General features: G+C 43.5%; 1 protein-coding gene across 1 annotated transcript in view; it reads left to right on the top strand.

Annotated features, from left to right (window-relative positions):
• The first annotated feature begins 6,174 nt into the window (after nt 1-6,174).
• Nucleotides 6,175-15,911, top strand: part of DNHD1 (dynein heavy chain domain 1) — an 80,137-nt gene continuing 70,400 nt past the window's right edge. Inside the window, 4 exon segments of the mRNA XM_072794249.1 lie at nt 6,175-6,759; nt 7,054-7,320; nt 7,594-8,428; nt 11,595-11,768. Coding sequence (XP_072650350.1) covers nt 7,257-7,320; nt 7,594-8,428; nt 11,595-11,768 — 1,073 coding nt within the window. The 5' untranslated portion in view covers nt 6,175-6,759; nt 7,054-7,256.

The raw sequence follows: 15,911 nt of genomic DNA, 5'->3' as shown, positions 1-15,911 counted from the left end.
GGTCTGTGTGCTTGTCTTCAGGAGCAGTCAGAAAGGGGGAACTTGGAGGACCATATTCTACAATATAGCCAGACCCAAGGAACAAAAGCTCAGGGGAGAAATAGATGATGATGGTTATGGGGAAAAAGATAAAACAAATCCTTGGGACCTCTTTATCGTTACCTCCAAGTCTATAATCTAATTCCAGCTCTTCTGTCCTCTACCCATCATTGTTTTCATTGTCCCGGTTTTGTTATTTCCATGCTGAGCCTCTCTATCTTTCTCTCATTTATTGCCCTCATAAAATTTACTTGTGCCACCATTCTAAATGGCCTATCACCCCATCACCGCATTTTCTTGCCTCCCTTGTGTCCTTTTTGTATCATTCCAGCTGTTTTACCTTTACTGTTCTTCTGTTCAGACTGCTAGACAAAAACACAGCTGTGTAATGAGTGGCACTAACCATTCAAGGTCTCCAGCGTCAACCAACAAGCAACCCTTTGTGGCTTCCTGGTATATTTTTGTCTCCTAATCACCAAGGCAGTTAGTTTACACCTTCACTGCTCTTATCCCCCATTTCACGTTCAGCTATCCTCCATCAGGGGACCATGTTTCATTTTTTACGGAGGAAATGGAAGCTCTTAGACATTGGCTCCCATAAAACTCCTTACAACTACCCACAAAGCAGACATTTTTTCCCCTATGTGGATCAGGAAGTTGAAATTCTCTAGTAGCAGACTTTATTAAGATACAGATTAAGATATTAATCTGTATCTTAATATTAAGATATTAATATCTTATTAAGATACAGATACAGATCTGGCTTTAAAATCCATGCACTTTTGGGCAGCCCCAGGGGCTCAGTGGTTTAGTGCCACCTTCAGTCCAGGGCGTGATCCTGGAGACTGAGGATCGAGTCCTGCGTCAGGCTCCCTGCGTGGAGCCTGCTTCTCCCTCTGCCTGTGTCTCTGCCTCTCTCTCTCTTTGTCTCTCATGAATAAATAAATAAATAAATAAATAATCTTTTTTTAAAAAATAAAATCCATGTACTTTTTATTACACCAGGCTGCCTCTCAAAATATCCATTGAGCCATCTGATTTGTATGGGTTCCAGTGCTGGTATATGTCCTGCTTTATCTCAGCCTTTTTTTTTTTTTTTTTTTTTAGATTTTATTTATTCATGAGAGATGTAGAGACAGAAGAGAAGCAGGCTCCCTAGGCTGCTGCAGGACTCGATCCCAGGACCCTGGGGTCACACCCTGAGCTGAAGGCAAATGCTCAACCACTGAGTCACCCAGGCATCCCTATTTTAATCTATAGCAAAACTACAAGTAAGAGATATTATTCCCCACTTAATGGATGAGGAAGCAAGAATCCAGAATGTATCAGAGCCCCATGTTTACGTAGTTACCTCTTGAGAAAAGTTGCTCCAAATAGCTTTTCATCTCTTTAGTTCCTATATCTTCAACAGATGGTTGCTAGGAATGTACAAGCTGCTGACCAGGAAATTCCCTACTGAATGGGTTTGTGTCTACTCATTAAAATTTTCTCCTTGGAACGTAAAACTTCAGCTAAAGCAGCTTGTGAACTTAACCAGTTCCAAGACAGGAATGGAGACCTTGAATACTGTGCTGCTGGTGGGAGGACTCTTCCGTGGACATTTGCGTGTATCCTTGCAGTAAATTTCCATTGCGAATCATCTGTTTCCATGTCACATAATTACTACTTGCTGGAGAAGGGCTGAGAAAGATCTGTCTTGACTCTAGAGGCTATGTTCTTTGAATTTCCAGAATTTATATTTGTTTGCTCATGTGCACCCAGCCTGTCCCTAGGGATGAAAAAACAAGTATCCATCAATTAATCCCTTAAGTTTTTAACCTCTTCTTCCCTCTCTGTTTATAAATACGTTCAGTACGTAGAAGAACTCTACTGTTGCTACCTATCTCCTGTAGTCACTGACATCTTCCTCAGGTCTCATCATAAAGTGACGTCCATTGGCGTAATGAAAGCAGTGTGATGTTTCAAGCACGACACGAATTTTTTTTTTTTTTTAGATTTTATTTATTTATTATGAGAGACACAGAGAGGGAGAGGCAGAGACACAGGCAGAGGGAGAAACAGACTCCATGCAGGGAGCCCGACATGGGACTTGATCTCGGGTCTCCAGGATCAGGCCCTGGGCTGAAGGCAGCGCTAAACTGCTGAGCCACCTGGGTTGCCCACGACACAAGAATGTTAACAAAGCTTTATCCCTTATCACATCATTTTGGAGACAGAGTTGATGTTCTTGCCATTGTGACTTCAGAACTTAACTGCCTATTCCTTTGCAAAATCAGATTCCTTTGGGCCTATTGAACTATACTACCCTTCCTCATTACTGGTCCTTAGGAACCACTGCTCTCCTACTTTCCTCGAAATGGCTAGCCCTTGGTTTTCCTATCAACCCCTTGGTACTTTAATGTTACTGGATAGTCCATTCAGTATTTTGGTTTCTCAGTCCCTTTTCTCATTCTTCAATAATTTCCACTCTGTCTTATCCACCCACTCCCTTAGCTATGTCCTAGCCATTGTCATTTCCCCCAAACTGCTCCATCTTTAATACACTATTTACTGACTATTCCTTCCACTTTGTTTATTGATTTATTCCTTTACTATTATTCTTTGGTTTTGCTGGAGCATTCAAACCATTGATTCTACCTTCATTCCATTAACACCTCTGTCTTTAGATTCCTATCCAGCTTAAATTCCAGTCATTCTCTTGGAACAGGGTACTCCTGTTTTTTGTCATCTCTTTGTTGGACTCAGATAAAATGAGGTATTTGTCTGCCTGCATTTGGACAGCTAAAAGCTGAAGGAAATCACTACAGAGCAGATTTATATCACTGAATTTGTGGTTACCAGCATCAAATGGAGTCTCAACCCCTATAATCCCACTAGATTTTTCCAGTCTCCGATGCTCCCTGCAATGACTTTTTTGAATCAATATTCTTAAGCCTGTTATTACCCTAACTATTCTCTTCAATTTTGTGCAGGTAACTTTATTTTTTAATTCATAGGTAAAAAAAAAAAAAAAAAAAAAAGCTGACAGTTGGGAGCTACCACAAAATCTCACAACAAAACTTGGTCACCCACCTGTATCTGCATCTTTCTCTCATTCCCTCCATCTAAGCAGGGCAAACATGCCAATGCCTATTCCTGCTCTGAATTCTAGTCCTTCTTTGGGAATCTCTGACTTTTTCCTATTTCACTCTATTCTCACCATCGTTCAAACATGCTAGAAACTCCCCTGTTACAACAAACAAACCACTTCCTTTATTCCTTTCTAGGTACTATTATTTTCCACCTTACAGCTTAACTTCTTAAAACAGTTGGATACTGTGGCTCTTCCCATTCCCGTTCCTCCACCCAGTCTATTTTGACATCAATCTTTATTCTATTGAAATTGTTCTTGATGAGGTCACCCTGGCCCACCAAATGACTTTCATATCCCTGAATTCAGTGATGATTTCCCAGTCCTCACTTACTTCATTTCTCAGTAGCATCTGGTAAAATGGACTAGTTCCATTGTCAGTCTTTCACTGGTGTCTGATTCCACTCATGGTTCTACTACTTTCACCACAGCTTCATAGCCTCCTTTGAGGATCACCTGCTTCCAGCCTTTACATCTAAAGGTTTCTCTAGGGCCTGTTAGACATTTTTCTAGGACAGTGTCCTCCCCACTCAGCTTCAGTTATTCATGCCTCCCAGATCTCTCCTCTGAGCAACTTGATTGACATTCCCACTTAGATATCTCAAAAACATCCCCAACTCAAAGGTTTTCCTCATCAGCTTTCCTCCAATACCTAGTACTTTTCCAGTTGCAGAAGGTAGAAACCTCACTCAGTTGCCAAATTCCATCTGTTTACATTTTACATTTCTAAATATCCCCCTTAATTCGGTCTGCTTCTCCCCATTTTTGTAATCTTCCAACAGGGTCACTGCAATTGCTACTTTACCTCACATCCACTTCTGTGTCTCTCCAATCTATTCTCCAAACATAGGTCAGAAAACTGATGCTTAAAACCTCACAGTAGCTTCCCATTCTTAAGATAAAAATACATTCTACACATGATCTTTGAGACCCTGCATGATCTGGCCCCTGCCCACCTCAGCTTTATCTCATCATTGATTATCAAACACGAGACTCTCAGTACTGTTTGTTGTACTGAATTGCACCACACCTCACTTGCTCCCTCCCTCTCTGCTCTAAGCACATTGCCTCCAAAGTTCTTCTGTCACGTACTATTCATTCTCAGGGCCTTCGCACCATTTCCTGGCTTGCGGTGCTTTCCCCTCACTTTGCCTACTTAACTTCTAACGCATTCTTCATGAGTACTTAGTGTGAATGCTCTTTCCTCAAATAACTTCTCAGACTCCAGATCCCATAATTCCTCATGTTTGTGGCAGGTAGCAGTTCTAACAGTTGATAGTTCCTCATGAGGTCACAGTTCATGGCTGAATTGCTCACTGTTGTATCCTTATCACAGTGGCAGCACATAATATGTGCTTGGTAAATATTTATTGAATGAACATCTTTCAGTTTCCTCCCAGCTCAGTCTGGGAGGAAGAGAACGGCTTTATATCAGAAGAGACAGAAATGATTCTGCATTTAACTTTTGACCGTTTGCCAATGATTTAGAAGTTTTTCATTCCTAGTCTTACTGGTTGGTATCTTGTCCTTAATATTCACAGATCACTCAAAGAAAGGGATATTACCTGGGTTGGTCTGACCTAACCACATGAACTTAAAAGCAGAGAGATTTCTCTGGCTGGTTGCAGAAAGAGTCCAAGCTTGAGGGGCACCTGGGTGGGTGGCTCAGTCAGTTAAGTATCTGCCTTCAGCTCAGGTCATGATCCCAGTGTCCTGGGATTGAGTCCCATATTAGGCTCCCTCTTCCTGGAGAGCCTGCCTCTCCCTCTCCTTCCCACTTGTGCTCTCTCATGATCTCTCTTTCAAATAAATAAATCAAATCTAAAAAAAATATATTCCAAGCTTGAGAAGGTTTTGAGGCACTGTTGATGGCCTGAGGATGAATGTGCCATATGGCCAGGAAGGTGGGTGGCTTCTAGGACCTGAACATGGCGCCCAGTTGATGGCCAGGAAAGAAACCAGGACCTAGTCCTACAACTGCAATGACTCCAATCCTGCCATCAAGAATAATCTTGGAAGAGGACTCTTCTCCAGGGTCTCCCAATAAGAATTCAACCCAGCCAACACCTTGATTTCAAGTTTATGATACCCTGAGCAGAGAACCCAAACAAGCCATGCTGGACATCGATCTACAGAACTGTGATAAATTGGTGTTTGTTTTTAAGCTGCTTTGTTTATGGTAATTTGTTACACAAGCACAGAAAACTTGTATGTGTCCAACTTTGGCTTTTATATGAGGGAATGAGATGTAAGGCATTAGTGAGTTTTGAGCAGAGGAGTGACAAGAGCTGCCTATATTTGAAAAGGGTCACTGGCTGCTCTGAAAAGAGCAGATAGGAGGGGCAAGGGTGGAAGGAAGGAGTTCAGTTAGAAGGCTATGGAATAATCCAGGTGAGAAGTGACAGTGACAGGCAAAGGTGATGAGAAATAGTTGGATTCCACATAGATTTTGAAGCTATAAGCCAACAGAATTTGCTAAAGGATTCAACATGGGATATAGGGTGAAGTGGGAAGGAAGAGAGGGAGAGAGAAATCTAAGATGACTCCAAGGTTTGACCCCAGTAACTAGAAAAATAGACTTGTCATTTTGGGGGATGCAGTAAAAGAAGCAGATTTCATTTGCCCTGGGGAGAGGGGTGGTAATTAGGAGGCTGGTTTGGATATTTTAAGATTTTAAGTTTGAGATATTTATCAGATATCCAAGTAGAGCCAATAACCAGGCAGATGGATATACAAATCTGAATTGCATGGGGATCCCGGGGTGGCTCAGTGGCTTAGCGCCTGCCTTCAGACCAGGTCATAGTCCTGGAGTCCCGGGATCGAGTCCCACATTGGGTTCCAGTCCCACATTGGGCTCCCTGCATGGAACCTCCTTTTCCCTCTGCCTGTCTCTGTCTCTCATGAATAAGTAAATAAAATCTTAAAAAAAAAAAAAAAAAAAAAAAAAACAAGGCTGGATTGCAATACAGAGGTAAAACCCTATCATACACTGATTTTTTTTTCCCTTTTTCTTTACCTCCCTCCCTCCCTTTCTCCCTTCCTCCCTTTCTCTTTCTTTTCCTTGTTTCATCATTCAGACCTTCCCACCCCCGATTTTGGCTTCCCATGATCAAGGATTTTGTCTTATTGTGGGTTTTCTTGAGGGGGACAGTGAGGTGGGGTTGGTGGATATGTGGATGGCGTTTGGGTAGGGTCCCAAAGACTTAGCTTGTTGGTACCTGGTGCTAGTGTAGGCGCTCAATGAATAGATAGGCACATGGATTATACCTTCCCACGATGCCCTCAGGATTGTTACTTCCCCAAATCAACCGTGTCATTCGTTTTCATACCCAGCCAGGCTGATCGCCTATGCCCAAGTTGAGTGGGCAGCCAGCGGGTTTGGCCGCGCCGCCGCCCTTCCCTGCCTCCGCCCTAGCCCCTCGCCCCGCCTGTGTGTGACCCCGGCCAACAAGGATGCCGACCCCTCCCCTTTCCGGCTCCTCGGGTGTCCCAGCCGCATTCTGCTGTTCGTGGGTAGAGGCTCGGGCCTTTCCGGACCAGACCGGACGTCTAACCGTTCTAACAGCCGTAAAGGGATGATGGAGCTGCGGGTGAGTCCACAGCTTGCAATCCGCGTCTCTTTGCCTGGAGACCACCCTTGCCACCGCCGCCAGAAGATCCTCTCCTCCCACACTCCCATGCCCCCGCTTCCCCCTCTCCTCCTCCCGTTCCTCCTACCCTACCTCCTCCTCCTCCCAGTTTTGTTTGTCCTTTGCCACTTTTTCCTCTGGGCACTCCCCCCAACCTCATCTCCACCAAGTAGTCCTCAACAGCCCCCCACAGCCCATGGGCAGATGGGACAGGGCTTTGTTGCCTCTGAGTGACGACCTGTTTCTCCCCTTCAGGCCATTGCCAGGCTCCACTCCCAGTGATGGTTCCCTGCTGTTACAAGGTTGTTTGAGTGAGCCCTTTCTGGGTGCTTGTCACTTTGTCTCTGCAAGTGATCACTCCTATGAATGCCAGTCTCTGTGTGGGCAGCTGTGAGTAGAGTGAGCCTCTGCTGGGGACCCAAGTCCCGGTTCACCAATTTCTCCAACAGGCAATTGGGATGAAACCTCACCAGCACCTCAGTCTCTCTTCCCTTCCATTGCCTACTGTTCCCCTTAGGCCAGGTGAGAGGGATTGTATCCTGGGTGGCGGGAAGGAACTCTTGCGCAAAGTGGGCTGCCACCTCTGCCCTGGGCCTGCTTCTTGCCAGTCTTTGGGGAAGCTGTAGGGAGAGTTGTCTTCTGCTGTTCTGGCTCTGCCTGCAGCTCCATCCATTTTCCCGTCCTAAGTCACTCCCTCCCCCTTTCTCCTTCCCCCTAACCCCTTAAACCCTGACCATCCCTGGTCCAGAGCCTAAGGCCCCTTCTCTTACTCCTCTCCTGGGCTGGGCCAAGCAGGTGAGACCCAGCAGCCAGGAGCCTGGAACTGGCAATCAGAGCCTGAGCAGTGGGCAAGGTCAGTTCGACAGCAGTTGAATGCCCAGCTCCTCTTGGCCTCAGAGCCAAAGAGAGGTTCATCTCCTGAAGAGGCATTATCTGAAGACCTTGAATCCCAGCATTCCATCTATGTTCCAGACGAAGAAAAGCAGCCCTGGGACGGTCAGAGGAAACAGAGGCAGTTCTTAAAGGCAGTGACCCAGTCACAGCAGCCCACAGTGCTGGAGCTCCTGGTAGCTGAGCTCCAAAATCTGTTCTCAGCTGTGCTGAAGGATGGCAGTCCTGCAGCTTGGCACTACCTGCATGCAGTGTTGCGTCTACTGCCTCCATATCGTGCATTACTTGTTGGTCACCTTGATTTGCTGCCCTTCCTGGAACAGTTGTCCCACTGGGCCCCCTGGGTCCAATCCCAGCTCCAGCTAGACCTGCTAGATGCCATAGAGCAGGCCTTTCCCCCAGATACCTCTTTGTTAGAAAGTGCCTCTCATATTGAGTGCTGTCCCCAGAAGCAGAAGTTCCATCATGGGCCCCCACACCCAGCCTGCCCTTTTGTACAGGCCCGGTGGGGTGGGCAGCAAGTAGGGGAGGAATTGGCTACATGGCTGCGACCATTGACACTGCCTGAGCTACAGCACAGCCTGGGTATTGTTGGTGCTCAGGTGGCCCTGACAGAGACCTGGTGGGTAGATGGCCTAAGCCTTCTGCCCTTGGCACTGGCAACAGACATCCCTGTACAGTATGAAAGCCAAGGCACTGACAACACAGCGGAGGAACCTGTTGGAAGAAAAGAGACTAAGTAAGTGAGGGGCCCAGACTGGGGCTTTAAGCAGAGGAGAAAAAGAAGTCAGTGTATGGGTGTTTCTAGGACTTGGATGTCCAGAACCAGCTCAGCTCCCTGTTGATTTTAAGCATTAGCCTGACCACAAGCCATGCTGGTTGAAGCTGCTTCTCTCTTCCTTTTTGTCTGCTAATAAACCAAGTGGTCTTAGTGTTCATCCTCATTGGGCAATGCAGAAATTTGTGAAAATCAAAAGTCAGCAATAAGGAAGCCAAGCTTCAGAAAACAGCTTGAGTTTCCAGAGTGTCATTCTTTCTCAGATGGTGCTAGAAGCTTCCTGAGTTCTTTCTCTTACTTATTCATAAACACTGAGCCTTGTCTCTGGGCCTACCTAATGTTGGGTGCTGGCTTTTGGGTACAGGTCCTTCTCTCAGGGTGCCTTTAGGTGAGTGGTGATCTAAGGGCCTTCCCACTCATGTCTATGTGAGGTAAGCCAGCCCCAAAGCAGATTAGAGTTGGCAACACTGCCAAATGGGACTTTCATTCTGACCCTTCCAGAGTCTTCCTCCTGTGCTAGTGTAGGTATCCTGGCCCCTTGAATTCTGATTGTTTCCCCCAGTCTGGCTCTTGTCACTCCTTTCAGAATTTTGAATGCCTGCAGAGACCTCCTCTTCTGAGAGTTCTAAACTCTAGCATGAGAATTTCCCCCCATCCTCTGGCCTGATTGTCTAAGTGCTTTCCAGCTTGTCTAGGACACTCATTGTCTGGGAAGAATGGTAGCTTTACCTTTAAACTAGGTTGGCTTCCTCAGTTTTTGCTTTAAGTTTATGGATGGGTCAAAGTTTTCCTAAAGACTTGGAGCCATAATGGTAGACAGATAGATAGGCTCCTGAGGCCCTGATGGAACAATTTATCTCTTCAATACTATCAGCAGACTCTTTAAAAAGACCTGCCATGTGCTCTGAGTATGATTCCTTTCCTGGGAGAATGTAACTAAAATGATAATGGGCTGAGATGTTGAGAGGGGTTAAGTTCTAAGCCTTCTCTTTGGACTTGGTGATAAGCCTCTGAGGCCCAGCTAATGTGGCTTAATTTGCACAAAGTTCTCCAGGCCTGTTCTCCTAGGCATCTGTTCATTCAATAAGTATTATTGGATCCCCAGTATATTTCAGGAACCGCAAGATGCTGGAGATACAGAATTGAACAAGACAGACTCAATCTCTTTCTTTGGGGGTTTTACAGTTTAGTTAGGGGAACAGATATTAAGTTGGTACCAGTAAAATATAATTACAAATTGTAATAAGTGCTATAAAACAGAGAACACTGCCTTTCCCCTGGCTACTCCTCTGGGTGCATGCATGTGTATATGTGTGTGTGTGTGTGTGTGTGTGTGTGTACAGGTAGGGGAAAGCACATCAGAAGGGTTTGAGTTTAGATTGGAGTTGTTAACAAAATATTATGCAGGTTATAAGGTGAAATAGAGGAAAGTTTCAAGGAAAAAGAAGCAGTCAGTAGTATTAAATGCTACTGAGGCAAGTAAGACAAATCTGAAAAATGTTCATTTGTTTTAGTAACAAGAAGTTGATGAGAGTGATTTATTTCAGGGGAGTTTTTTGAGGCAGAAGCCAGATTTTAGTGTATTCAGGAGCAAATGAGAGATGAGGAAATAGAAATCACATATTATTATTCTTTCATGAAGCTTGGCTTGAAAGGGAGAGAGATAATAGGATAATAGTGGTGTCTGGATAGGACTCTTAAAAAAAAATGGAGAGATGTTCATAGCCCTTCAGGCAGTGCTTGAGAAGTGGGTGTTCAATCAATATTTGTACAGTGAATGAGTAAATATAAGCTAATAGTAAGAAAAGGAAGAGATTGAAAATACATCATGAAGAGGTGATCAGAGATCCATAGCACAAATGGAGGAATAAGTCTTGGAGAGAATAAAGGACATTGCTTCCTCTCAGGTTGATTAGGATGGGATTAGGATGGGAGTCTGTGCAGATAAATGTGTGGGAAGGCAGCTGAATTGAAGGAAGTTAGTTCATGGCCAAGAGCCTCAGTTTTCTCTGTGCAGAGAAGGAGGCAGAGAAGGGGATAGAAAGAGGCCTGGCAGGGCTGGGCATGAGGGTAGGTAGAAGCCTGGAATAGCAGCCGAGGAGTCTGAAAGAGAAAGCTGCCTGAGGACTCATATGAAGACATCAGAGCAGAGTAAGCCCATAGTTGAGATTAGATACCAGGAATCCATAGAGGCGCTGATATTTCTGGTTCCTCAGTCTTCTGAGCCAATTTAGACCATGTAGCACTTTAATTGTTGAGGAAATGAAGCTTTAGTAGCTATTATACCATTAAAATATCCTGATCTAACATCAAAGGTACAAACCCTATCGTTGATATGAATTTTAAAATAGGATTACACTGTTATCCCCGGGGTTACTTGTTCTGTTGCTCTAAGTTTGAGTCAATTAGTGACATTGGTATACTTGACTAGTTAATTCTAAGTTTAATTATTCAGATTTTTTGTTTGTTTGTTTTGTGCTCTGAGGTCACTCCAACCAAAATTATTAGTCCAGGTGATTGGTTTTTGGTTTCTTGGATAATTAATTTTCATACCAGTTTTGTTGGCTGGTATTGTGGAAAGGTGAGAAGATCGAGAGTACTGGTGCAGGCTTGAAAGGGTCAAAGGATGCATCATTGGATTCTAGCTAGAAAGGAAAAGATGTGAAACTAGAAGTTAGGTGGTAATGAGGGAAGAGCAAGAGTCACAAGCATGGGGATCATGCAGAATTGGAAAGCAGGCATAATAGGGGCAAAGATAGATCTAGAAGGTTAGGAAGGTTGCCACTGAGGAGAAATCCAGAACTGTGGGCTTGGAAGGTAAGGAGTTGGGAAAACAAAGTATTCCCATTACTTTTACTCAGTATTAAGTAATACTGACTTCATAGTTATTACAATAAATCCAGAATGATTATTCACTTATCAGAAAGGGAAGGGTTGCTCATATATAGGTCTGTGTGAATGTAGCTGTTTGACTATATTTGCTCAGTATGTGAATACCTTTGGGTATAGATGGTAGACAGGCTCTGAGAATACCACATCATATCCTCTTAGGTACCTGATCTAGCTCCTCTTTTCACCACTAACAGTGGCAACTTGGTCTCTTTTCTCCTGATTTTTTATTGTACAGGTCTCAGCTTGATCCAGAAGTTCCTGGGAAGAAGACCTTCCAGAAGAGAAGCACTGTCTTCTCACTTCAGACTTCCCTCCTGGGTAGCCAGGTGATGACCATTCTGAAGACTGAGAGATACCTGAAGAAGATCCACTTCCTCTATCTCAATGTAGCTCCCAGCCGGTACTTTAGGTAAGAGCCTATGTCAGACCCTTTCTTCTCTGGCCACTCCCTGGTTTCTGCCTGTGCTCTCTTCCCACACATTTATCTGCACAGACTCCCATCCTAATCAACCTGAGAGGAAGCAATGTCCTCCTCTCCATACGAATTCCTCTCTGGCTGCTTCTCTGTCTTCCAGTTTCCTTCTTTCTTCCCTTCTCAGCCTCCTCCTTTCCATTCTGCACCTCTGCTTTGCTCCCCTTTGCCTTCACAGTCTTTGGTCTTAGTCATCCTCTTCTACTTTTGGCTCTGTCTTCTTTATTCTGTCCTAAAATGATAGAAACATTTGGTCATAGCCTCCGAAGGGAGTTTAATGGTGCTCTCTTCCAACTCCAATGCAGGAGTCAGGTGTTTGAATCTTTACAGTGAGGGGAAGCTTTGAGGTTGCCAAGGTATCTCATTCCTTAGACTGAACCAAAATCTGCTTTCTTTTAACTTCTATCTACTGGTCCTAGTTTTATCTCTGGGACTATAAAAACAAGTCTCCTTCCATATGACTCAGGAGGCATTAATTTTCTTCTGTTAGTTCTAAAATTTACATATTTTAAAAAGCCCTATTCAAGTCCCATCTCTTCCCAGGAATAATAATAATAATAATTACCATTAAGTAAGTTTTTCCAGGCATTGTGCTAATAAATACATGATGTATTGTTTAACCTTCACCTACCAGGTAGATGCTATTATTATTTCCATGCATGAGATGAGTACCCTGATGCATCAAGAGGTTAAATAACTTGTCACATAGTAAGTGGTAGAAACAGGCAAACCTAGGACTATCTTAACCCAAAAGTCCATGGTCTTGTTTTTTTTTAATAATAAATTTATTTTTTATTGGTGTTCAATTTGCCAACATACAGAATAACACCCAGTGCTCATCCCATCAAGTGCCCCTCTCAGTGCCTGCCACCCAGTCACCCCCACCCCCGCCCTCCTCCCCTTCCACCACCCCTAGTTCGTTTCCCAGAGTTAGGAGTCTTTATGTTCTGTCTCCCTTTATGATATTTCCTACCCATTTCTTCTCCCTTCCCCTCATTCCCTTTCACTATTATTTATATTCCCCAGATGCATGAGACCATATACTGTTTGTCCTTCTCCAACTGACTTATTTCACTCAGCATAATACCCTCCAGTTCCATCCACATTGAAGCAAATGGTGGGTATTTGTCATTTCTAATGGCTGAGTAATATTCCATTGTATACATAAACCACATCTTCTTTATCCATTCATCTTTTGATGGACACCAAGGCTCCTTCCACAGTTTGGCTATTGTGGACATTGCTGCTAGAAACATCGGGGTGCAGGTGTCCTGGCGTTTCATTGCATCTGTATCTTTGGGGTAAATCCCCATTAGTGCAATTGCTGGGTCATAGGGCAGATCTATTTTTAACTCTTTGAGGAACCTCCACACAGTTTTCCAGAGTGGCTGCACCAGTTCACATTCCCACCAACAGTGCAGGAGGGTTCCCCTTTCTCCGCATCCTCTCCAACATTTGTTGTTTCCTGCCTTGTTAATTTTCCCCATTCTCACTGGTGTGAGGTGGTATCTCATTGTGGTTTTGATTTGTATTTCCCTGATGGCAAGTGATGCGGAGCATTTTCTCATGTGCATGTTGGCCATGTCTATGTCTTCCTCTGTGAGATTTCTCTTCATGTCTTTTGCCCATTTCATGATTGGATTGTTTGTTTCTTTGGTGTTGAGTTTAATAAGTTCTTTATAGATCTTGGAAACTAGCCCTTTATCTGATAGGTCATTTGCAAATATCTTCTCTCATTCTGTAGGTTGTCTTTTAGTTTTGTTGAAAAGTCCACGGTCTTAAGCAGTATGTCATATATCCTCCCAGAAAGCTTTATTTCCTGCATACACTGCTCTCTTTCTCCTGAGCATTTATTAATGTAGCACTAATGATCCATATCATCCATGCATTTACTGATCAATTAATTAACACATTTTCACTGAGAGCATTGTGCTAGTTATTAATCAATTGTCTTTTGGCTCTAACTCTCCTCTCTCTGCATGGTATTGGGGCTGAGACTTTTTGGTCTGACCTCCTATTAGATTTGATTAGTAGGGGGTGCTAGAAGGAGACTGGGCAGCACGATAAAAGAAGGACATTTCTCTTTCCCTTTCTTCCTCTGTCAGCATTGGTCCTTTACCTTGGCGGCTGCAGGCACCTTCTGAATTAGCTTCTTCATGATTCTGAGCTGGGTGGCACCTTCCCATCAGAGTTCTGCATCTTGACTACAAGGCCCTTCCTCCAAACTAAGTAGCAGCCTAGCTGTGTCTCTTAAAAAGTCCAGGTCCACACTCTACAAGCCCTTTCTCCAGGCTCAGAACTTCTGAGAATCCAGTTACCTTCCCTTTGTTTCTTTAGTTCTGGGACTGGCATCCATTATTGTATGTGTGCTGTCTTAGTGTTCCCTTCTGGTTTTTCATTTCTTTGACATCTTAAAAATATATATATATATATATATATATATATACTCTCTATTAAATTCACTTTGTTGAAATGCCCAGTTTGGTTTCTGTTTTCCTGACTGGACCCTTACTGGTATCATGAAAGAAATTGAGCCTCAAATATGGGATTCTGATATTGATTTGGTAATGTCATTGGCTTTGAACAGTACTGAGCTCTCTGCTGATGGGATATAGGATACTAGTAATCCATGACACATACTGACATAACGATTAATTTTTTAAATATATTTTTTATTTATTTATGAGAGACACAGAGACAGAGAGGTAGAGACCCCGGCAGAGGGAGAAGCAGGCCCCACGCAGGGAGCCTGATGCAGGACTTGATCCTGGGTCCCCAGGATCAGGCCCTGGGCCGAAGGCGGTGCTAAACAGCCGAGCCACTGGGGCTGCCCGAGATAACGATTAATTTGTGGCTGAATGTGATGAACTACCTACTGATACCCAGTGGCCACCACACTTGATTGACTGGCAGGAATGGTAGTAATGGTGGCAGTGTGGGATGGGACAATTACTGACTGTGGCAGAGAGCTTACACAAAGAAAATTAGAATCTTAGAACTTTAGACTATCAGCTCAGAGAAGCAGCACAAACAAAAATAATTAGGCACATAGAGAGACAAGAAGCCATAATCAAGAGAACTAAAAAGGCAGTGAATAATTATAGGATCAACATCTGCCAAAGAAGGGAACTGACTGAAGTGAGCTTAGCATTTGGTGGTGCCTTTCCCCAAACAGAGATGCATGTCAATTCCAGTATCAGCAATTGTGTGTCAGTCTTACTATCTGTTCCTAAAACACTGAGAAGAGGAGCTGAGCTTTTGGACAGGTGCAGACAGCCAAAGGATCAGGAGGCGGTGGTTTGGGGCACACACCCAGGAGGGACATGTTTTCTGCTTCAACCTATAATGTGGCCAGGGTCCCAACGCAGAGCCTGGGGCATTTAACTTTTAGTTCTCTGATGTGTTCATACAGATTATTTTCCTATATTATCCACTTATTTTGCCTTTTTCTAGTTGTCCTCAAGTAAGAGTGTTACTTCCAAATTTCTAGTGCACCATCAATAAAAGTAGAACTCTGGCATTTATTGTTTCATTTTGTTTATTTGTCATGTAACAGGTTTTTTTTTTCAATGGTTTGAATTTATCAAATTTTTCTTGCACTTATCCTAGAATTTTTAAAATTCTAATATTTAAGTTACAGTGTTATATGGGTTTTTGTCCTAAGTGTTGATTCATACTCAGAAAGGAATTTATTCCTTCACTTCCTTAGAGCCTTTGCTCAATTGTCACTTCTTCACCCTTTGTCCTCCCCTGGCACTGCCAATCTCCTTTTCCTGTGCTTTTCTTCCCCTCTCATTTATTGCATTTATCATTTTTCTTCTTTAGTATAATGAAAGCTCTATCATGGCAGAGATGTTTGTTTTGTTTTGTTTAACAATGTATCCCAAGGGTGTAGAACAGTTTGGTGTAGAGACTCAATGTTTGTTGAATGAATGAATGAATCAATTATCCAGAGTAGGAACAGATTTAGAGGCAGTAAATTATGAGTTCAGTATAGAACTTGCTATGTTTCATTAAGGCATAGAGTTTGAGATGTTTTGGAAGTAGCTAAATACTCTCTATCTAGCATCATTTAATACT

Source organism: Canis lupus, chromosome 23 (genome assembly GCF_048164855.1).
Source record: "Canis lupus baileyi chromosome 23, mCanLup2.hap1, whole genome shotgun sequence".
NCBI classification, from domain to species: Eukaryota; Metazoa; Chordata; class Mammalia; order Carnivora; family Canidae; genus Canis; species Canis lupus.
This window is presented reverse-complemented; position numbering and strand designations above follow the sequence as displayed.